General features: G+C 45.0%; 1 protein-coding gene across 1 annotated transcript in view; it reads right to left on the minus strand.

Annotated features, from left to right (window-relative positions):
• Nucleotides 1-2670: 2670 nt before the first annotated feature.
• Nucleotides 2671-22226, minus strand: part of EHD3 (EH domain containing 3) — a 31064-nt gene continuing 11508 nt past the window's right edge. Inside the window, exons 3-6 of the mRNA XM_076334703.1 lie at nt 20971-21068; nt 7451-7863; nt 6240-6404; nt 2671-4711 (exon numbers count right to left, since the gene is read on the minus strand). Coding sequence (XP_076190818.1) covers nt 4184-4711; nt 6240-6404; nt 7451-7863; nt 20971-21068 — 1204 coding nt within the window. The 3' untranslated portion in view covers nt 2671-4183. The remainder of the gene's footprint in view (nt 4712-6239; nt 6405-7450; nt 7864-20970; nt 21069-22226) is intronic.

The raw sequence follows: 22226 nt of genomic DNA on the forward strand, positions 1-22226 counted from the left end.
AAGATGACAGAAAAACTGACTCTAACCTTTTCTGTTTGATTAAAAATCCCTCTGAACTCCAGCATGCTGGATAGATTCCAGCTCACAGAAGTAATTGCCTTTTGCTAAACTACACACCTCCTGTGAAATCTTATTCAGGGAACTTAGTGTAATTACTATTCTTCCCTTCAAATAACTGGTTGTATAGCGCTGTTGATCCAATCTGCCTGTCATGTTCCACAGTAGAGAGAACTTAATTTTCAAGCCCATATAGCACGTAGGTACAGATTTTTCTTCTCTAAATCCTTCCCAGAAAGGAACAGAAAGCGAGAAGACCAAATGCAGTTCCTATATGGAGAAAGAGAAAGGACCTTTTTGTTCTTCTGACCTCGTGGGAGCTCTTCTGCCTGAGGATGGGTAGAGAAGGGCGTGAGAGGATCAGAGAAGCGAGTGACACTGGTATGTTCATGTGATGTAACCCCCCACCCACAGACATAAGCAAAGGAATGGGTTCCTCTGTAACTTCCTGGGGAAACCTTGTTCAGTAATTGAGAACTGCCCTTAGAAAAAGGAAGCACTGCTGGACACAGATAATCACCTTTGGGAGCGTGGCTCTGCGAACCGGCGAGAACGTGCCCAGGCCAGAGGGCTGCGTGCACGGCCTGAGGTCCTGGTGGACCGGGGAAACCGCATTCTTGCCACAGATGTGGGACACAACAGAGTGCCTGGGATTGGCCAAATAGTCATAACTCTGAAGGGGGGTGTGTGTGCAGCTGCTGTCTGTCGGAAGGGGATGGAGAAATACATGCATCTTTTCATGGCCATACTGGAGAGACAGGATTGCGTGTATTTTTGTATGGAGAACCTCAGGGTGCTCGAGGTTTGGTGTGGTTTTCTGCGTGTGGTTTGTTGTTTTTTTTGTTTTTAATTTCCTGAAGAGCTTAGCAAGAGTGAAATGTGCTGGATAAGTTTATCCAAACATGGAGGTCTTTTTGTATACTGCCTCTCTGGAAACGCTGCCTCTCAAGTTACTGTCCTGTTCCCTCTCTGTGACAGGGTTGCTTCGTCTCCTGCCTTGTTGCTGAACCACAGTGCAATCACATTAAGTAACGACGTTTGCCGCTAAAATGCTCGTGTTGGTTTTTCCCCTCCTACAGGACTGAGGAAGTTGCACTCTGACAGCACAAGCGGTTTCTGAGCGAGTGCTGAAAGAAAACCCCCACGCTGCAGTGCTGCGTGTTGTTCTGCACGCTTGACCTGTGCTGGCAAAGCTCTTTGTGCCGCTGTCCCGCCGGCACTTCTGAGTGAGTCCTGCCGAAACATCCCGGAGAGGCTGGCATGGGGATGTAAAGAGCAGGAGCCTCCGCACGGCATGGGGAGCAGAGGCAGGAGCTCTGGCGTGTGCTGTAGTGCTGGCATGCTCTAGCCGTGGTGTGGGGGGCGACTGCTGCTACCAGTGACACAGAAAATCTCTTGCTGTTTTCTGTTTAACAGCAAGCCTTTTTTTAGAGATGGCTAAAGCACAATCGCAGTCAATGCAATGAAAACTAATCTATTACATGTGTTTTAACAACAGGCTAGTGGTTTGGTTTGTGAACTCGTATGCCCAATCAAGCACAAAAGGCTTTGTGCCTTGAAAGCCGTTTGATACCTATTAAATGAATTTTTGGCCTACCCGAGCACCTTGCTGGTGTATACTGGAAAAAGACTAATAGAGCTCACCTCCCATCCCCTTTGAGAAAACCAGGAATCTTCTGCTTCTTAAGAAAGTGTTAAACTTCAGCATGACACAATTGGTACAAGCAATGCGTTGTATGAGTGGCTGTCAGAAAATCATGCCTGCATAAAGGTAGGGCTGATTCAGGGTGCTCTGTTCAGCCTCAACCGTGTCCCTCAACCTGGAGTCAGATGGATGCATAATTCCACAAAGACCTGGACAGCATTAGCAGATGTGCACGCTGTAATGATGGTTAACTGGGGGTTACTGGGTAGTTGAACTGGAGTGACACAGTCTGCTGACTTCTCTCTAAATTTGCATTTATTGCTTCTTGCTCTCCACCCCATGATTTCCTCTTCCCCCTCTCTCTCTCATCCTGTACAAATGCTAAATGGAAACTCTGCCAACCATTACTGCTCGCACGCTCTCTCTGGGTGCTTCCCCAGCACTATCCTAACTGCTCTCACTGTCTTATTCAGTGCATCTCACTGTCGCATTCTGGGGATAACGATCACTGTAATGAACATGTACAGAAAGGGCAATGAAGACAGGAGTAACATTAGAGCTATCAAGATTTAAGACTAAGGTCTTTTGTGTCCTTTCCAGATCTTGATAAATCTGTAGCATTCTCATCTGTGGCTGGCAGAAGGAAACTCTTTCAATATATTCCTTTTCCTAATAAAGGATTTATTTGGTGGTTACCTCTCCCCTGTGTTGAACAAGGTGAATCGTGGGTACAATTCCACTTGCTTCAGCAAGTACCGAGGTTGTGATTAGACTGCCAGAAGAGAAAGGAGACATTGCAGATGTTAACCGGTCATTCAGCAGCGCACACCCGAGTTCGGCAGGGCTGATCTGTACATGCACGGTTGGGAATGTGCTAAGGATGATTTCCTCATTCTGTTGCATGTAGAAATAAGCTTTTTTTCTTTTCAGCTGCATTTCATTTGGCTATGTAAAGAAAGAGACAGATCTGGCCTTTCTTTTTTAATAATGTTTTAGGACCAGGGTACAAAAAAGGTTAATGCATTAATTTTTAAGACAAGTGATAAATGTACTGCAATAAGCACATCCTACATACACAGAATATATTTCTCTATATAATATGAACACAGAGATATAAAATAAGTTATACTTGTCTTGGTTTTTCATCACAGTAGGCGCTCAGCTTACATAAAGTGACAACAGGAATTGGAACAACACGCTGCTCCAAAGCAACAAAAACCAGAAGAGTTGCCTGTGTGTGTGTTTGGGAAACAAAATAGGAAATCAAGGGATCTCTGTCAAAATCAGGTCTTGAAAACAAAAATTTCAGAGAGTGTGAAAAAGGGGGGAGGGTCTCTTGGCTCAGGGTTGAGGTTCTGGAGGGGATCAAGTGTTACTGTGTGGTGAGGAGGAGGGTGGGTGAAGGCTGTCAACATCTCGGCTGTATTTGTGGGGGTGCAGGCAGTAGAGCAAGCTCTGCCCGCTGCCCCACTGTGTTCTCTGCTCTTATGATGGACCATCTACCTGCAGGGTTCTTATCTTTACAGTAAGAATGGGACCTAGTAGCTTTCACTGTGCACGATGAGAGTAAACATATCACTTCACAGGAATGATAAACACCACCATTGTTCAAAGAGAAAACACTATCCACTGGTTGTGAAATGTTCAGTGAGCCGGGGAGTGGTGTTCCTTCCAACCCACCTGACGGCTGCATCTAGAGCCCCCTCCTTCCGTTTCCCTTGGCGGGGTGGTTCCCTTGGCCGTGCCTGCAGAACAAATCTCCCCCGGGGACTGAATGGGAGGTAGAGGCGATTGGGAATTCTTAGTGCCTGTCCCACAGCGAACAATGAGGAACTCCAGCTGCCCAGTTCAGAGCTGTTTCAGGTTTTATTTAGATTTCTTTCTTTAAGGACAGGGAAACGCCTGTAAAACTTGCATCTAACAGTGAATCAAGGTTCCTAAAATTCTTAACTCTGGGGTTTAGTATCTAGTATTTTAGTGTGGGCTTATGTTAATTAGGAAGCGCTCTTTAGTTTGGCCAATAGCTTGGAGACCTTGTGGTTTCCTCTTCACTATCAAGATCTCAGTCTCCTGAAGTTTGTGAGACCCATTAAACAGCAGAAGGTGCAGCCAAAGCTCAGGAGTGATACTGGCAGTTAGCAGATTTCTATTAGCGCCTATTCCACTCTCAAAAAATGCAGCCCACTTCAGTTTTTCTTCTACTTCCACTTATCAGATGCTCCTAGTCTCAACATCCTTTCTTTACCTTCATATTTACAAACTACACATTAGAACGCAGGGACATTACACTGGAAGAGTTAATTGCATATTATCATGAAGAAGGATTGGATTTTTTTGTTCTGCTTTAGTTTTTTTTTCTTCATACAGCAAAATAGGTATAAATCCAAAGGTGATCTCACATCTAAGGGTATAATTTAAGTAAACATGTTTTTCTAGGTCTTTTTTTCCCCTTCCCTTTCCTTCTGCCCTGTAACCTTCCTTTCACTCTGTTATTTTCCTTTTGGATGGAGGGAGGAGATGGGAAGGGAGCTCATTTGGCAGCTCATGACCCTCCAACTTGACTTTAATGAGATGATTCGCCAAGGCAAACTCCTCATCATCCAGCATGCCATCTTTGTCGATGTCAGCCAGTTTCCATATCTTGCCCAGCACCGTGTTGGGCAGCTTAGACCTTACCATCTCCTTCTTTGCATTGGCACCAGTTATTTTACCATCGACAGGTGAGAGTGTGTAGAAGATCTCATCATACATGGGCTTGTCCCTGGCCACCACCCACTCAGCATCATCGATCCCTTCACCAGCGCCTTCGCCATAGCCATGGCCGAATGGACCATGCAAGGTGCCCTCGAAGGCTCCTCCCTTCACCATCTGGGTTGGCCGCTGCGACTCTTCCTGGCGTACGAGCACCATGAGCTGGGCGATGTCATTGGCCAGCATGTCTTCCACGGTCTCCAGCAGCTTGCTCTTCAGAGGCTGGAACTTGCTAAAATCCTGGGCTTGCAACTGATCCTTAAAGTGGGACAACATAGGAAGAGGTGAGCGACATGGCCGTGCACAGTGCAGTAGCAGTGTAGAGTGGGATGTCTATCTGGTGCTTGTTTTTGTCAAAAAACTGCTATTGCAGAGCGGGAGTGGGGAGCTCAGCATTCCCTCCTCTGATAGCCCTGCTCCTCAGCACGTGATGGGGTCTCCCAGGCTGGCCTTGCTCTTACTTAAATCCTCTTTAAGCCCTACAGAAAATGGTCGTCTTGGCTTACAAAGGAGGGCTGACATGCTACAGAGAGGGGTAGTGGTTTACTCAAAGGCCCTGATGATGGCCATATGCAAGTAAGACTCCTCCTTTGCAAGCCACATAGAAGCACTCTCCTTGAAGACCAAATTGTTCAAGGCAAACTGGTTGTGCAGCTCTTGCTACATCCTCCATCCAGTGCTCTGCATTCCCTCCCGCTCTGCACTCTGGGAAGGAGACGCCACTCTGCCAAATGACTAATTTACTCATCATCATGCAGTGCATCTTTCGGATGCCATAAAGACAGTAGCATGTCTGTAAAGGGGCGAGCATATCTTTACAGCATGGCTCAGTTTCTGTAATTTTCACAGCTAAGCAAAAGTTCTTTGAGCGGGGCCTGCAGATAACTCTCTTCTAAGAACTGCAGAGTGACCTACAGCTTTATCCTTCACCCTCTACTCATTAAATCCACACTATTCACTCCTACTGGATTGGTATAGCTATTTTTAAACACTTAAACACACATTTTAACAAGCAGTGAATGGCATCTTCTATTGGATACGCTCCACAGATCTCATTCCCAAGATCTTATGGAAAATATACTTTAAAAAAAAAAAAAAGCAGATGCTGTGTTTTCCATAGGGAGCTAGTAATGACTTCAACAGCTAGCAACTCAGAACAGGTTTCTGCTTGGACTGAAGCCATGCAGCAATGTAGCAGTATCCAGCATTGTTTGAATATACAATACAAAGCTCTGATCCAAGGTCCTTTGAAGTCTTAGACTTAGATGAACACTGGGTCAGGTCTCAGCTCTGCAGAACAGAAAACCTGCTTCTCTGCTTAAAATAGAAAAGGGGCTTTAAGTTTTCACAGCCTCCTTTCTCTCTTTCTAGAAACAGAGTGAAGTAGTAAACAAAAAAAATACAGCTCTTGAGGAGAGGGGCATATGTAGGCTTTCCAGGATAGAGCTTTCCTTTTAATATAAATTAGCAGTATTCTTAGGCCTGAAAAATCTGCAAATGGAACCTGGAATTAAAAATAAAGAAAAACAGAAGAAATAATTTGCCATAAAGTGCTATGCAGGCAAAGATTTGAGAAATGACGGCAGCTGTAGCTTCACATGAGCTCTATGTGCAAAAAGTGTTCATGCCCAAATATAGCCTGCACGTATTTCAAGGCCCATTACAACAGGCCTTTCCCACAGGCAACAACAATCAATGTCTGCGTGGTTTCTGGCATATTCCCTGCGGTTACTCTAATGTTCTTTCCTTGGATGTTTGGTGCTCCAGCCAAGATGCCCCTGCTTACCTGCATCTTTCTCAGATTAGGGAAGTCTCCTGGTGAGATCTGATGCTCCCGTTCAATCCGGGCATAAATCTCTCCCAAGTTGTTAACAAGCTCCTTCTTTTTATTGTCTTTCCCAAACATTGAGGGCATTTCCTTCTTTAGGGAACTGATGATGTAGGCATGGACCTGAAGGGTATTTAATGATATGGAATGAAGACAAGTGTTAAAGAGCACATAAAAAAATTCTTCCCAGCAGAGAGTATCTGTGCCTAGGACTCAACCCCATCTTGTCCCACCCTGAGGAGCAAGCTCAGCTCCTCAGCTTGCCTGTACCTACTGATTATTGCTCCAGTGCTAACTGCTGCTCAGCTGTGTGCTCTGGCTGTGCTGAGACAAGGTGAAGACACTGTATGAGTCCTGGGCATAGAGAGAGTAACATTCATATGCGCTTCCTGGAGGGGAGTGGTGGGGTTTTTTTTTTTTCTTCCACTGGGCATGGCCTTCCAGGGAATAGTCCCTTTCTAGTCCAAACCAAACATACAGGTTTTGGAGCTCTCCAGACTTTGTTAGATGTTTTAGCATTGAATACCAGTCCTTAACTTAGGTGACATTCTGGTTTTTTTGGTTTTGAATGGCAGACCAAGCGTTTTCTCTTAGAAATAAAGACCCTTGCACAGAAAGCTTTTTAGGGATCTTTTGATCTCTCTTCCCAATTGATATGGGGTTCTTCCATGTATTCTAAGGGGCTTCATTCAGCTCATTTCAAATATTCAGAGATACAGCAGGCTGATTTGCCATTCTTGTGAGTCTCCACCTCCTCTGCATCCATCTAAGCCAGGTATCTCTCTTGGCTAAGAAAGTTTAAGGCAAAAGACCTAGAGCTTACCAATTCCCTTGGTGTGCGATTCTGACATACTGAATTGGTCCTAATTCTCAAGTTGCTACCACAGAGCAACTGCTTTCCAGATCCCTTCAAGTGCCACCTGCTTTGATCTTTTGATCTGTGGCTCTCTGCCTCACTCTGGCCCATCATGATTGATGCACCAAGCAAAGGAGGAGCTTTCTTCCTTGAAGTGCATAGGACTAATATGCTGGGCCTGAGCGAAATGGGATGGAAAAAGAGTAGGATCCACCAGCTCTGCAAGCTGAACTGGCCAAAACCACTTCCCCATAGTCTGCATACTGCAGACAGCCCAAACTGAATGCTCAGGTTCTTCTATGCCAACACCCACCTTGGCCAGCCGTGCTCGCTTGATGAGATCATTCAGCTTCCTCAGGGCTGCATTGCGGGGCAGGCTCTGGATATCCCTGAACAGGTCCTGCTCCTCCGCCTCAAACAACTTGCGGTTGTCGGGGATGAGCAATGGATGGGACCAGAAGGAGCCAATGTAGACCCTGATGACCTCAGGGGTGTTGACAATCTTTCCCAGGGACCACATGAGGGCACCGTACACCCGCATCAGCTGTTGAGTCTCTATCTGGTCAGCCTTGTTGAGAACAACTCTCATCTTGTCCTCATGGTTCTTCAGGGCCTTGATGACCTCAGAGAATTCATCGGAGATGTCCAGCTTGTGCGCATCAAAAAGGAGAATGATGCGGTCAACCCGCTCTGCAAACCATTCCAGTACAGCGGCGAAGTCATAACCTGCAAAGGGTGGAGGAAAAGCAGAGATGCACATGCATGGGAGTAGAGAAGCCTGCTTGCTACCTGAACTATGCCACCTGAGGGTAAGCTTGCAAAGAGGTAGCTTCCCCAGTAGATCAGGTAGCTTGATAAAAGAAACATGAAACATCATTCCTTGTCCCAGAGAAGGTGAAGATGAGGCACTGTCCTTCACATGGAAACACCCAAGATGCACACAGTTAAGGATAGCTCTCATCTTCCCCACATTGAGATCACCCAAAGAAGTCTTGAAATTGTGCTACAGACGCTTCATTCAAACGCATATCATGGGGAAACTGCTATATTAAACCAGCTGCTGCAGAAGTCTTGCATGTGGCGACAAGAGAGGTCTAGTTTCTGAATTACTGGCCATCAGCATAGCCTACAAAGGCTGTAGAAAGCTGGCTAATTACAGTACTTGCACCCAGACTGGTTTGAATGAGTATCTCTACTGCTTAATAGCTCTCAGGTCTTGTCTAGTTGTGCGAGACTTTGTCCCATCCAATTCAAAACCCAGGATGCAAATAACCTGCCTTACCTGAGTAATCATCCTGTCATACCTGCTGCATGTGCACAAAGCAACATTATTTGTGTTTACTTTGCTAAGTACTTGATGCTTAGAAGACAGCATTGCTGTGAACACCAGAGGTGGACTCAAGCTACAAACAGTGGGTTCAAATTTCACATGCCTCAGAACTAAGGATAATGGATGCACAGTGTTAGACTCAGGTCCATCTCTAGGCAATACAGGGCATGATAAATAGTGTGTGTGGAGATGTTTTAAAAACAACAGCAATGACAGCAACAAAATGACCTTCTTCCCCAGCTCTGTGGTGTTTTTTTTACCTTCTTTAAAGCCTCACTGAGAGACTGGTGCTCTGTCAGGCTCTCCTATGCTGTGCAACATTTGGGGCTATCTATGTTGCCAGACTGCTGCACTCTGCTAGGAGAGATCAGGACAGAGCATATGCTATTTGCATTCAAATCCTTTAACATACTATTTTAATCTCAGCTTTCATGAATAATTATGATACTAATTATCATGTATGATAATTAGTTCAGTGATTTCCACCCCCCCCCTCTTTTTTTTCTTTCTGTCCTCTCCAAAACGTAGAGGGCAACCAGTGCATCCTAATCTTTAGATCAGAACCAAAGAAGGGAGGACTGCTGAGCTCTGATCTTGATTTTTGCCGCTGGCCTTTTCTCCCTTGTGACTAAGCAAACTAGGGTGAAAACCTGGCTCTCAAATCAGGAGTAAAGCCTGTGTGAACCTTCTCTTCAGCTGGATAAATTGGTATAGAATAAGGGGTGGATACTGTCCTGGTTTCGGCAGGGATAGAGTTAATTTCCTTCCTAGTAGCTGGTACAGTGCTGTGTTGTGGATTTAGGGTGAGAACAATGTTGATAACACACCGATGTTTTAGTTGTTGCTAAGCAGTGCTTACACTAGTCAAGGACTTTTCAGCTTCCCATGCTCTACCGACTGAGAAGGCTGGAGGTGCACAAGAAGCTGGGAGGGGGCACAGCCAGGACAGCTGACCCAAACTGGCCAGAGGGACATTCCATACCATGTGACGTCAGTACATAAACTGGGGGAAAGCTGGCCGGGGGGGCCGCTGCTTGGGGACTGGCTGGGCGTTGGTCGGTGGGTGGCGAACAATTGCATTGTGCATCACTTGCTTTGTATATTTTATTATTATTATCTTATTTCAATTATTAAACTGTTCTTATCTCAACCCATGAGTTTTCTCGCTTTTACTCTTCCGATTCTCTCCCCGATCCCACCGGGGTGGGGGTGGGGAAGTGAGCGAGCAGCTGTGTGGTGCTCAGTTGCCAGCTGAGGTTAAACCACAACAAACTGTTTGCCACTGAGAACTTTTATACAACTGCAAAGTATTGTTACTGGGCAGCATTTTGCTTCAGTCAACTATAGTTTACTCCTTACAAGAAAAGTGTCGGGGGGGGGAAGTGCTCTTGGATGTGGACAGCTTGCCCTGCTCTCTTCCATGGGATCTACAGAAATCATAGATGGAGGAGATAGATGTTTGTCCCACCAGTGGCTTTCTGCTCACTCAGGACACCAGTGCTGCCTCTAGCAGCAGCAAGTGATGCTGGGCCTTGGCTCTTTGCTCAGCTATGTTTGACGCTGAGAACTTCAGAGAATTCAGAATTGGTATTACCTTTGACAGAGACCTGCTGAGTATTCAATATATTATATTGATATCTGTATATCTTGCCCAGTCCATGTGTCTGACACCAGTAACAATCACGAGTCAGACCCTCTTACAATTGAAATAAACTTGGTCCTGCTTGCTTTCAGATATTGACAGCCTTTTAGCCTTAGATGTTATGACTCTAAGGAGCTCACCTCCACAGGTCTAATTGCATATCTGCTGTAAAGCTATGCATGCCGACTCCTTCCCAAATTGCACTAGGAGGCATGGCAGCAGGACAGAGTCAATGCTGATACCTCACTTCACCTGGACTGGGTTCAGGCTGCAAGCTGTCCCTCTGTAAGCAGATCAATGAATTTGCAAATGGGGACACCCCCCCAACTTTGCTAAACACGGCATGCACACCCGTACCTAATGTTCAGTTCTGCCTGGGCTGTACTGGAAGTCATCTAGCATGGCAGGGTAGTTTATTCTTCATGTACAGAGCTACACAGCTTGCTTTTTCACCATGGAAGCAATGAGTCAGGGCAACTTTGTTTGGAGATGTTTGTGCATTTAATCTTGTTAAATCTCATTGACTGGGATGCTTTCTTGTCAAGCTGGCATGTGTTTGAATTGCACCACGACTACATCTTCCAGCCTTTTTCTTGTGGGGATCAAGGGCAAAACAGTCATGCTCTTTGGGGCATCTTGTAATGCTACAGTGATGTCCTGCCACAGATGGTGTGGATGGTTTCCCTCTGGTAGTAGAGGAACAGCCACTGTTACGCTCTCTGTTGTGTTAACAGGGGCTGGGATGAGGTAGGGAAAGTGTCTGCACCTGACACTCAGCCCACCTTTTAGTGATTCAGAAAAAGTGGGGACTGATTATTTAAAAAAAAAAAAAAAAAAGAAAAAAGGGGAGGGGGGGAACAAAAAAAAGGTGGTGGTATAGTTTTGGTATTAGCTGAGGACTTGGGAGACTGACCTTAGCCCTTTAATCTGCCTGGGTCTCAGGGTTTGTCTGAAAGGATCTTTAGGTGCTTAGCTCTGTTGATTTTATCACGTACCAAGCCTGGATCCACAGCAGCACTTAGAGGGTATCTGCTCTGTGAGCCTCTCTTTCCTAGTCACGAACAAAAATGTTGGCTCTACCCAACAAGAAAAGGGAATTAATACCTGCTCAGACCTTTTTGTAAGTTCCCAGTTGCTACAGTAACATACAGTGAGTCTTGAATGTCCCTGTGGATTTCACTAAGTATCTAGATTGATTAGCAGACTTTCTTTCCCAGCTTCTTTGCTTGTTCAGAGATATTCTCCTGACAGCTGTCCTGCATATCTCCATTGAAGAGAGAACAAAGCCCTGGGGAGTAACACTTGGTGATGTTTCAGAGCAGTCACAACAGCATGGATTCATGTGCATCCCATGCTGGGACAAAAGCCCAACCCACATGTTCCTCTTGTATGTCCTGCTTGCTTTGGCACTTAAGGGAACATGTGAGACCTCTCCTGTTGGTGCCCAGCTAAGCAAGAAACTCTCTTTGTGTGCAGCTCTTAACAAGTGCTGATCACACGTGCATCTTCCTCTATGGAGGTAGTTGGCAGAAAACCAAGGTGTATGTATTTTGTTCTTAAGTGACAGAATAGAGGAGGAAAGAGAGGAAAACTATTGTGAGTGTTGTATTGTTGCTTAACACATAGCATGATGTGGAAAGGGCAGGCGGGACAGACTGCTGTTTACAACTATCTACTTGGAGTCACTGACTGTGATGGTGTCTTCTCACACAGACAGGTGCCTAGAGAATTGCCACAGGTGATTCATAGGGTTGACTTTTTAGGTTTGCTTTTAGCATATAAAAGTAGATTGCTACTAAAGCATTTGGATAGCAGGGTGACAGTGTAAAACTCTAAGGATAAGCTATTAATAAAGATGTTTAAAAATAAGGTCTTAAACTTATATTTTAATGTTTGGTTCAGAGCTTTCATTTTCAGAAGACTTTCCAACAGCATAGAGAACTCGAGACATTTTGCCTGATCCCAGCCAGAGCTGGAGGTGCTCAACACCTGAAAACACATAAAGCTCATTCTGTAACTAAATCTAAGCATTATAGCCTCACTTCAGTTCCCCTCCTGCCCCGTTTTTATTTCACAGATGCATAGGGCCTGACTCTACTTTCTTCTGGCAGTTTATTACAGTGTGAGCTTAGACCAAGAACTGATCTTGATCTACAGTCAAATTAGGAGTTTTCCGAGTGTCCCCTTGCTCATTCCACTGCAAATGCGTTATGCCTCTTTACGCCCTCTCTTAGTGTTGTAGAGTGTTCCTAAGGCCTCTCTGAAAAGCAGCCAGTTACTATCTCTGATTTGGCAGCATTTCAGTGATGGGTGAAGCTATCCACATAAAGCACAGTTCTATTGTGAAGTTACAGGGCATTTGGGAAGCCATCCGCATGCCAAAGCTGCACAAATGCAAAACCAACCAGGGATGTTCAGACAGGGGAGAATTTCAGAGTAAAGTTCAGAGTAAAGGGGAGAATTTTCTGTTCAGTAATTCTTGGCTGTTTGTGGTTGCACTTGCATTTCTGTTGAAAAATATGATGCGTATTTAAACATTCTCTAATATCACCGATGCAGCTTCTTTCACAATCTCCAGATAAGGTGAAGAGGAATAGAAAATGAATCCCAACAACACAGTACTAAGAGGACAAGATGAACATGATAATAATTTTCTTCTATCAGATGTGTTTTCACAGGACAGATTTCCTTCTGTCAACAGATTTAATACAAAGCTGACAAGTCAGCAGGACTGTCAGTGGATTCAGCCTACAGAGAAAAAATGATCTTCTTGCAGACACCCTGCCACCTAGACTCCATAAGGCAGACTGGCTTAATGAATACTTGTCTGTGCACTATTGGAATACCTGGCAGCATGCATTTCACTAAGATCTGGCAGGATTATGCAATTACATTTCTGTCAAGTCAGACCAGGCATGATACAGTCTTTATGCTGACTGTGGGAAGATGGATGATACCTGACCCAGCATAAAATCTGCCTGGCTGTAACATTTTTAAGCCAATTTAAACCAGCAATGAGTCTGCATGTATTGGTTCAGCATTTCTCACCATGTAGCTACACTGGTGGTTGTTTTTTGTTTCGTTGTTTTTTTGTCTAATAGTAAGCTCACTACCGGATTTCCTGTCTTGTGGAACTGTGGCCACAGCCCCTGTAGTGACGGAGTTCCATCAGGTAGGATAGAAGGTGCATAGTAAGATCAAGAAATGCTGAAAACCCCAAAGCTCCTGCTTTGCACCAGGCACCTCTCAGCTTGCTGTCAGTACTGCTTTAAACTGCACTGCTGCTTTTAGGAATTTACCTCTTTCTTGCTGAATTTTAGTCACTACGAGCTCCCTTCTCATCCCTTTAAAGCTGGTATTATCCAGAGACTGAAAATTCACTAGATCGTGGCCCTCTATAGGGCAGTTTTATGGCTGTGTCCCTATTTGTCAACTGATAGGTTGGCTCTGTGCGTCTGAGGACAGCATCAGAAGAAGACGGGATAGTTGGCATAGCCAACACCAACTACCTAGACAGGGAGCAGCTCTTGGAGGTAAAATGAGTGCCTATTCCAGGAGCTAATGACTTGATCTGAATTTTTAAATTGCGTAAGAGGGTCTGGAGGCTTAGTCTAACAGGTCACAGTGATGTCCTGCCTGAAAGCCCTTCAAAATCCAGGGAAGAAGACTATGTTATGGCAAAACAAGCAGGCAGCCCGGACTGGAGGGGGAGAATGTGCCAGCAGGGGCAGGTGTTACCCAAGTGTGACAGATGGCTATAAGCAAAGGAGAAGGAAGGTGACACGATGGTCAGGGGACGAAAGTGAGGGGAGGAAGGGAGGGGAAGTGACGCATCTCTTTGAGGACACACAAAGTGAGTGGGAAGCAGGGTGGGTGGCTGTTGTGAGACCCAGGGAGGGATGGCGCAGCAGAGAGAGGAGGGTGCTGGGGAACAGTATGAGAGATGAAACAGCTGGGACTGGGTAGAAGAACAGTGATTTGGGCAAGTTTCTGTCAAGGTGAAGGGCTGGTGGTGCCAGCAAGGAGAGGACAGAAAGGAAGATGAAAAGCGAGGGATGGGTATTGGATATACCTCACTGCAGCTCATCCAAAACCATCTTTGTAAAAAGCTGCCATACTCCTCTCTGGAAGTGGCTGCCTTCCAAGGGGACATAAAGAGATTCCTGTAATGTATATCTGTGGCTGTGTTGGGAAGTAGACAGAAGTCCTTCAGGATGAAAAGATTTCTATGAATGTTACATGTCACAATTTCTAGAGCAGGTCTCAGCTTGCCGATCACTTTTGCCTTTGTGTATACTTAAAGAAATAATCTGTCCTGGAGCTGGTGATTCACAGCACTGAGCTACATCTTCCAGCCAGTGCTCTGCATTTTTTCCCCCTTGGTACCATAGAACTAATGGAAACATTACATACGTTTTGGAGACTTAAAAGGTTTCCAAAGCAAAGGCAAAAGGACTCAGTAAAGCACAGCAAAACTGCCTATGTTCTCAGCTAGGAAAGATGGGCTGGTGTCAGATTTCTAACGCTAACATTTACCTTAACCAGTACCTGCCATGGCAGACTGTGGCCTCTTGCTTTCATGTTGTTTATTACAAGGGTTTCAGGGTTGGGAAGAGAGCTGGAGCCTGACAGGGCTCTTGCTTTATGTCAGTGGAAATTGAGTGAAACCTCACTAGACATGTTCAAGTCGGGTGGAGTAAAACTGATGAGAGCATTGCCCACAGCAAAGTTTCCTTACGACAGCCTGTTTAGCTTCTCTGTGCGCACAGCAGAACTTGTCCCCTCTACCCTTTACACATTTATAACTTTGTCATTTGTGACAGATGGACTGAGCGTTTCCTGGTACTTGGGCCAATCCTCAAAACAGTTCCTAGCCAGATTTTGAGACCTCAGAAGGCATCTGAATATAGGCCAAGTTCTCCAGAGAGGTCAGTGCAGAGCAATGCTGACGCATAGCTGGAATTCCAAGGAAGTTTTTTTACTCGTGTCCAAACACAAACGGAATTCTCCCAGCACACATAGTTTAAATCTAAGGAGAAATCGTGTTTGAAAACCTGGCCTGAAATGGCCATCAGTAACTGATAGTTGCTACCAGTGACCAGGAAACACAGTCCTTCTCCATTGTTACTCAGGATGCTGAGAGAATACATGACGGGCATAAATAATGCAAATTGGTAAGATACTGATGGGCATGACTATCTTTCCTTGATGAAACAGATACTTAGGATATTTCTGGAGTGCACAAAGGACAATAAAATGGACAAATTGAACAGCTGATCTAACAAGTCTGATTTTTAGATCAACTGTTCAAAATCAGACAAAAATTGAGTACTTGCTATATGATAACAGGAGTTAATATTAAAAAAAAAAGCACAGCCCTTTCTATCCATGCAATTATTTAATCTCAGTTCTTCTGCATTATTTTTTTCTCTTCCAGTTCTGGAAATGCAAAACATAGTAGTATTTCCAACCCAAATCATGAGGACAGCACCTCCCCCCTCTCCTCTCCTCACCCTGAACAAAATCATGGTTTGGTCTTCCCAAAACCCAAATATTATCTTGAGTTTTTGTTTGCATCCTGCTTTCAGGTCAGAAGAGTTAGGCTTGTGGCTTCACATATTTCTACGAATAAAAAGGGCCAGAACTGTGCAGATTTTATGCTCATTTTTGCATTGCTCTTAGAGGAAGTGCAGAACTGTGTGACTGTAGGAACTGAGCCTTTCAGTGGAACATTATGTGTTTATGAGACTGTGATAAAATCAGGCAAGTTGGCAGAGCGGCTACTGCACTGCAGTAATAGAGGTGAACCTGGGAAGTCAAAACTAACCAGTGCACTTTCACCCTCCCAGGCGGAGTGAAATACAAAATATAAGCAAACATCACCAGTGGGGAGTATTATAGCAAATATTTGAAATGCCTCCCTTTTAGAGGCTTTCAGGGTGGATGCTTTCAGTTGTATATCATGCTGTTGCTAGCACACATGACAAAACTCTCTGGAAAAAATATTTTCTTGTTGCCACTGTACCCTAAACAACGTTGCATGAAGCGGGAGAACATCAATTCCCTTGGTGTTTGCCTTTCCCTTCCAAGCATGGCTATTTGAGACTCAGTCTGAGAGCTCTGCACTGCCTAAGACTGTTGTCCATTAGCATTTTTCTTCTCACTGTCAGGCTGGTGAGTGACTAAATATCCCTGGCGCTGAAGCTGCTGGTCATTGGGAATTCTTCCTTCCCAGGAGAGACAGCAAGGCTAGTGTGCAGTTTCCTTGGCTATGGGAAGCCTGGGCTGCACTGCAGCCAGCAGAATGGAACTAGGTGGAAGGCTGGAAAAAGGCTGGAATAGCGTGTACTGGAAAGAAAGCCAATGGGGAATGACGCTGTGCCAGTCCTTACCTCCTGGCCAGGACCTTGTGCTAACACGTGGGAAAGGGAGGAGGTGACACATATAGGGTGAAGATGAAGTAAGTGTTCAGGATATGTTCAGGAAGTACTACCCTGAAACAGGGATCAAATACAACTTGGTCAGGGCATCGCTGAACTTGGCAGACTTGGATCTGCTTAGCTCAGGGCATGTGTAGGTCGAGACTGACGGTTAGCAGAGCATGTAAGGCTCAGCCCCCCAGGGATGGCACTGCTACTGAAGCGCATGAGTTGCTGTTACCAGGTGGCGCAATTAGCATGGCAGGCTGCTCAAGATGATGAATTACGAGGAAGTCCTAACTCCTGCCCTGGCTCTGCTGTACTGCATGACCTGACCTGCGGTCCTCCCCTTTGTCCTCATTTATTTTGGTACAGTCATCCCTTTCTCATCTTCCCTCCCAGCAGGATGGCCTGGGCTCGTTATGGGATGCCAGAACAGTGTTTTGCCAATGGATAGCATCCATATTATTATCAAATTGTCAAAGCAGCCAAAACTGTGCTGCACTGGTACAAATATCTCCCCTATGGGCATCTCTGCAGCCTGCTGTTGCCTCATGCTCAGCTAGAAATAATAAAAGAAAGGAGAAGGACACAGAGTGAGGGACAAGGCAATGCAATGGCTAGTTCTTTACATGTGGACATAGATCCATGCCCCAGTATGTGAGAAAGACCAGAAGAGAAATGGCTGTTCTCCAGGCAAGGATAATACAGAAGCAGTGAAGGGCAGGATGCTTTGGGCCATGACATCCTGGGAACACTTCCCATCAGGCCTGTAAATGAAACTTGTATATCCTAGGGGGTCTAGCTGCCACACTTGTGATACTATGGGTGCCCACCACGAAGAAGTACATGAGTTGCAGGAGCTCAGTAGGACAAATCACTGCAGGCAGCTCCTCAGCTACACTTTTTACCAGAGCCTGAGAGCAGCAGCAGCTGTGTCAGCGCTGGTGATCTCATTGCATGCCGAGGGGATGTGGACTTCAGCTATGACAGACTGCATCACCCTCAACTGCTTGACAGGCCTAAACCTGCAGGTCTGCTACTGGGAAACTTCATGGGCTGCTCTGTGGGGGGAAGGTGGCTCTTATGATCATGTCATGGTGTCCTAGAAGAGAACCAATGCAGAGCTCTGTTTCGCAGGATTATACAGCATTCCTTGGAGGAAAGCTTGCTACCCATCTGCAAAGCCCTGCTGCTGGCTACATGAGGCTGTCTGCTGCTAGCACTAACACTGGCGTGTTGGTGCTTCTGCATGCTGTCTGTCCATCAGGGAAGGGATTGCGTTATCTGTCATGTTACGTCTTTTCCAACAGCAATGAGACAGTGAATTTAATTCAGAGTTGAGTTCAGACAAATGAAAAGCTTCAGAACCTGGTCTTGGCCCATAAATCATTCCTTTAAACGCAGTTTTCTTGCTCCTGCTCTTTGAAACATGGATGCAATAACAGGAACAGCTATTGCCTTGAAATTCAGGGGTATAAAGTGGCCCTCGTGGATTGCTAAGTTTTGATACCATGGTATTCTGCTAAGCTGGCACTGTATAGATTAGCTAATGCTCTTGATGTCTAATGGGAAAAGAGACAGACTTGTGATGTTCCCAGTGAGAGGAATTTCCTATTTTTAGAAATGCTGTTGGTTCTCATGGGATGGGCAGGCTGGGAAAGCCTGCCACATCTTTTGCATCTTTACTTTTCCCCTCAAATTTAATGACATAAAGCTGCTTTACTATCCGCTCCCTTCCCTGACCTTGCATCACCGATACCCCAGTCTGAGGGTCTTAAAACCTACTACTAGCAAACAATGGGGGTAAGAAGAGCTTCCCTGTTCCCAGCAGTTAAGAAACTTCAAAGTGTCTCTTGGGAAACCTCTGTAAGACTCCCTCAGGTCTTGCTTCATTCCCAAGTGAAATCTGAGCAGGCTGGAAAGGTATAGAAGGGCAGGAGCATTTTGTTGTGTCAGCAGTTTTTAGCACTGTCTTGTTTTCTGCCTAGAAACCACATTACTGCTCTATCTACCTCCAAAACCAACTTGCTAATGAGGGCAGCTGGCTCATAAGCTTTTGGTGGCAAATGCACCAGCCTCACCACTTTTTCATATTTGTCTTCCATGGGAGCTGGGAGGTGAGCACTCCCTTTCAAACACCATCTTCCTCGAGATAAGCTCAAGCCATTGCCTGGCAGCAGCCCTTCCTAAACATAAGCACCTCAGCACTCTTTTGACTCTTTCTGCTCCCTGGGCTGGATCCCCTGCAGACAGAAATTGCTGGAGTTCTGCCAGCTTCAACAAAGCTATGTTGATCTAAACCAGATGAGGATCTTGTCCTGTAGCTATTGAAAGGCCATCCGACGTGGCCCACATGAGCAGTTTCAGGCTGTCCTGGATATAAATGGTGACGTAGTGAGATCCCACCTACTCTGTACTTTTAACTGTTGTGATTAGGTCAGTTGACAGCCAGGTTGTGACAGCCCCCTTGTCTGGTCGGAGGTGTAGCAGAGCAAATTTCTGGGATGGTAGGATGAGCAGGAAGTGGCTGTGCTCCATCTAGAGTTCTCACCTCCTGGCAAAAGGGTGGAGTGACCACACACTATAGTCACAGGGCCAACACACAAGCACGTAATTGCACTGAGGGCAGAAAAGTTGTCCAGGAAGAACCTGCCCCACATGCGGAGACAGGCCTCCAGTCCTCAAATAGGTATAGCGTGCTTAGAGAATCGGGACCCCCCTTTAGCCTTCTCTGCTTATGAGGAACATTCCCTCAGCAGTTCCCAGATGTTGGGAGAGGCATTACTGGCCTGGGTCAAAGTGCACCAGTGACTTTCCTAACAGTGCACAGCTGTGCATCAGTGTGTTCTGGCATTGCTGCAGGAATGGGACACCAAGGCCCACCGGGAGGCTGATAGAGAAACTTTGCAAAAGGAGGAGCAAAAAGTGCCAGTACATTTTGCAGGAGGGTATTTTTAGTACTGGAAATAGCTGGAAAATAGGAAAAGTCTTGCAATATGTCAGGATATGAACTGCTGAGGAGATTTGGGAAAGGGGGTATGGAAACTTTTTTTGGGACTTGAAATGGGTCCATTTTGACTCACATAAAATGTTTTTGGTTGTGTTTTTTTCTTTAAGAACAAAAATATTTCCTCCTAAGCAAGTTTTCTTCACAGTGATAGTTCCACAAGAGAACTGGTTGCTTTCAGTGGCATTTTTTGACTGAAAAATGTTTATACCATGTAATATAAATTTTTGTTTATCTCCACTTTTAAACAGTTTCTGATGAAGAGAGGAATGCTTGTACAGCATGTTTTTCAACCTTCTGATGAAGGCTTGTGCATCTTGCTATCTTTTGTAGACTGCCTGGAAGGAATTTATGATCCCCTAGCAGTGCAGAGACCCATGTTGGAAAAGCTTAATGTGAGTTTTCAACTAACTCTAGCTGTCCTTTATAGCTTTATTGACACTTCTTTAGCTAAGGTCCCTGTGGTGGGAGATCCCAGTAAAACAAAGAAGACCTGGCTCTATGCAAGGTGGATGCTCAATTAAAAGAGAAAAGGAAGTTTCCAAGAACAATTTCAATGCAAAGAAGCATTATAAAAGTGGGAAAGGCATGAGTCATCAGAAATCTTATGAGACAGAACACCAAAATACGGGAAAGGCCTCAGCTCTTTGGGTAGAGCCTGTGCTGCTGAAACTTAATTGTGCATTATTAATAGGCAGTGTGAATGAGAACTGATCTTCTCAAACCTGAATGCTGCGATTACTACTCTTGGCTTTCTTCCCATGAAATGATGCATAGCTACCAGCTTTGTCTACGGAACCTGCAAGAAGTGTGAGCTATGCCACCATCACCTTACAGAGCAAGAAAATGCCCACAGATGTTAGGTTTAAAGTATCAAGATGTTGCCCACTTCAGAGGGTCAGCCTGAGACACTCAGAAGTTCACTAAGAGACTCTGTGCTATTCATCAGATCCATTTAGTGTCCCCAGGATTTCCAGATTCCCCACTGCAATGAGGAACCTGGGTGCCAGTGGCTTTTAAGCCCAATCCAGTCCTGCACTAGATTTAGGAAGCCTGGACAGTGCAAGACACCTGCTAGGTCATCTGGAAAGAAACCAGGTTGATTGCCATGGGAGCCTTGCCTATGGCTCATCAGTAAGTCACTGAAAGCAAGTGTTTCTGCAAAGCAGATAGGTATTAATTGACTCTTTCTGATGGAAATCTGTTCCACTGGGAAATACTGGACTGTGACATAGGTACTGCTGACCTTGTCAGCAACCTTTCCTGAAAGCATTTAAATTCTCTACAGCAGATTGCAAATCAAGTCCAAAGAGACATTGGTAAAGTCATGCTGTATCTCTGAGGGGCTCCTACTAGTGTTTCTGTCTACAGCTTGTGGTGAAACTCATACAGAATCCCTTTGGTTTTCATTACTATTGTTTGGAAGACTTACCTCTGCTAATTCTCTGTTTTTCTCCAGAAAGGATTCCTGGCGTATCAATGACGCTGATGCTCTCTAACACAGGATTAGGTAGCTGGGCACAAACGAATCTGTGTGAAAATAAATGTGTTTAAAATAAAAGCAAAAGGTATTTATGACGTGCTAAACATTACAGGCAGCATGGGACAAGCCAGGCTCTGATCTCACTTACAAGTCTTCAGTTGGAGCTACTCTTGACTTAAAGAAATGAGAAAGTGGCTGACTGGCTTCTGACTACTTTGCTGCTTCTGGAACATGGGTCTCAGTTATGACCTATGACAGGTTTTTTTATGTGGTCCCCAAATTGTGAATTATTAATGAAAATGTGGAAATCCAGATGTTTTCATTTGCTGTTCAGATTTTAGCAAAAAGTGGTATTTGTTTTTCTTCACTTAAGCGTTCTCCTGCAGAGTCCTGAACTCAAGTGAACTGAAATAACTCGTTTAGAAAAAAAAAAAATCAGCAACGTTGTAGGATTTTTGTTCTCTTTTAAATCTGTGGTCTTAAACAGACAGAAAGTGTGCTATTCTTGCACCACAGGCAGCATGAGATCTCAAGAGATTGCTTAGTCTATCCTCCTGCCTTAAGGCAGGATCAATCAGATGTTTGTCTAAAGTGTTCTTCAAATCCGTAACAATGCAGACTCAGCATTTACTGGGAGTCTACTCCATTACTTAATTATCCTTACAGCAAAACCTCTTTTTCTTAACGCCTAATCTAAAACTCCCATGCTACAATGCCTTTCAGTCTCAAACACAGTAGATGTGGAAAAACAATTTATTTTTCCCCTCTTGTTGCAATGTATACTGTTGTCATCCTGTCTCCCCTCGGTCTTTCCTCTAAAGAAAACAGTTTGGGTTTTTTTTTCCCTATCTCTTTCAGTTCTCTCTAGCTGCCTTTCCAGCTCATTTCTAAATCCCTGAAGACCCTTGCAACTTTCCTTTGGGTCCTCTCAAACTGCTCCACATATTTCTTCAGGCATGATGCCCCAAGCTGACATGGTATGCCAGCTGTGACCTTGCCAGTGGTGAACAGAGTGGATGGATTGCTCCTTCTCTCTTACATATTACAGTCCTGTTTATATATCTCAGTAAGATGTTTGCTTTTTAACAGCAGTATGACACTGTTGACTTATATTGTTTGTAATTCACTCCTCCCCCCTCTGCAGCTCCATTTCTGTGTAATTGCTCTTCAGCTAGTTGTTCCCCATCTTGTATCTATGCAAATCA

The sequence above is a fragment of the Aptenodytes patagonicus genome, chromosome 3, assembly GCF_965638725.1.
Source record: "Aptenodytes patagonicus chromosome 3, bAptPat1.pri.cur, whole genome shotgun sequence".
NCBI classification, from domain to species: domain Eukaryota; kingdom Metazoa; phylum Chordata; class Aves; order Sphenisciformes; family Spheniscidae; genus Aptenodytes; species Aptenodytes patagonicus.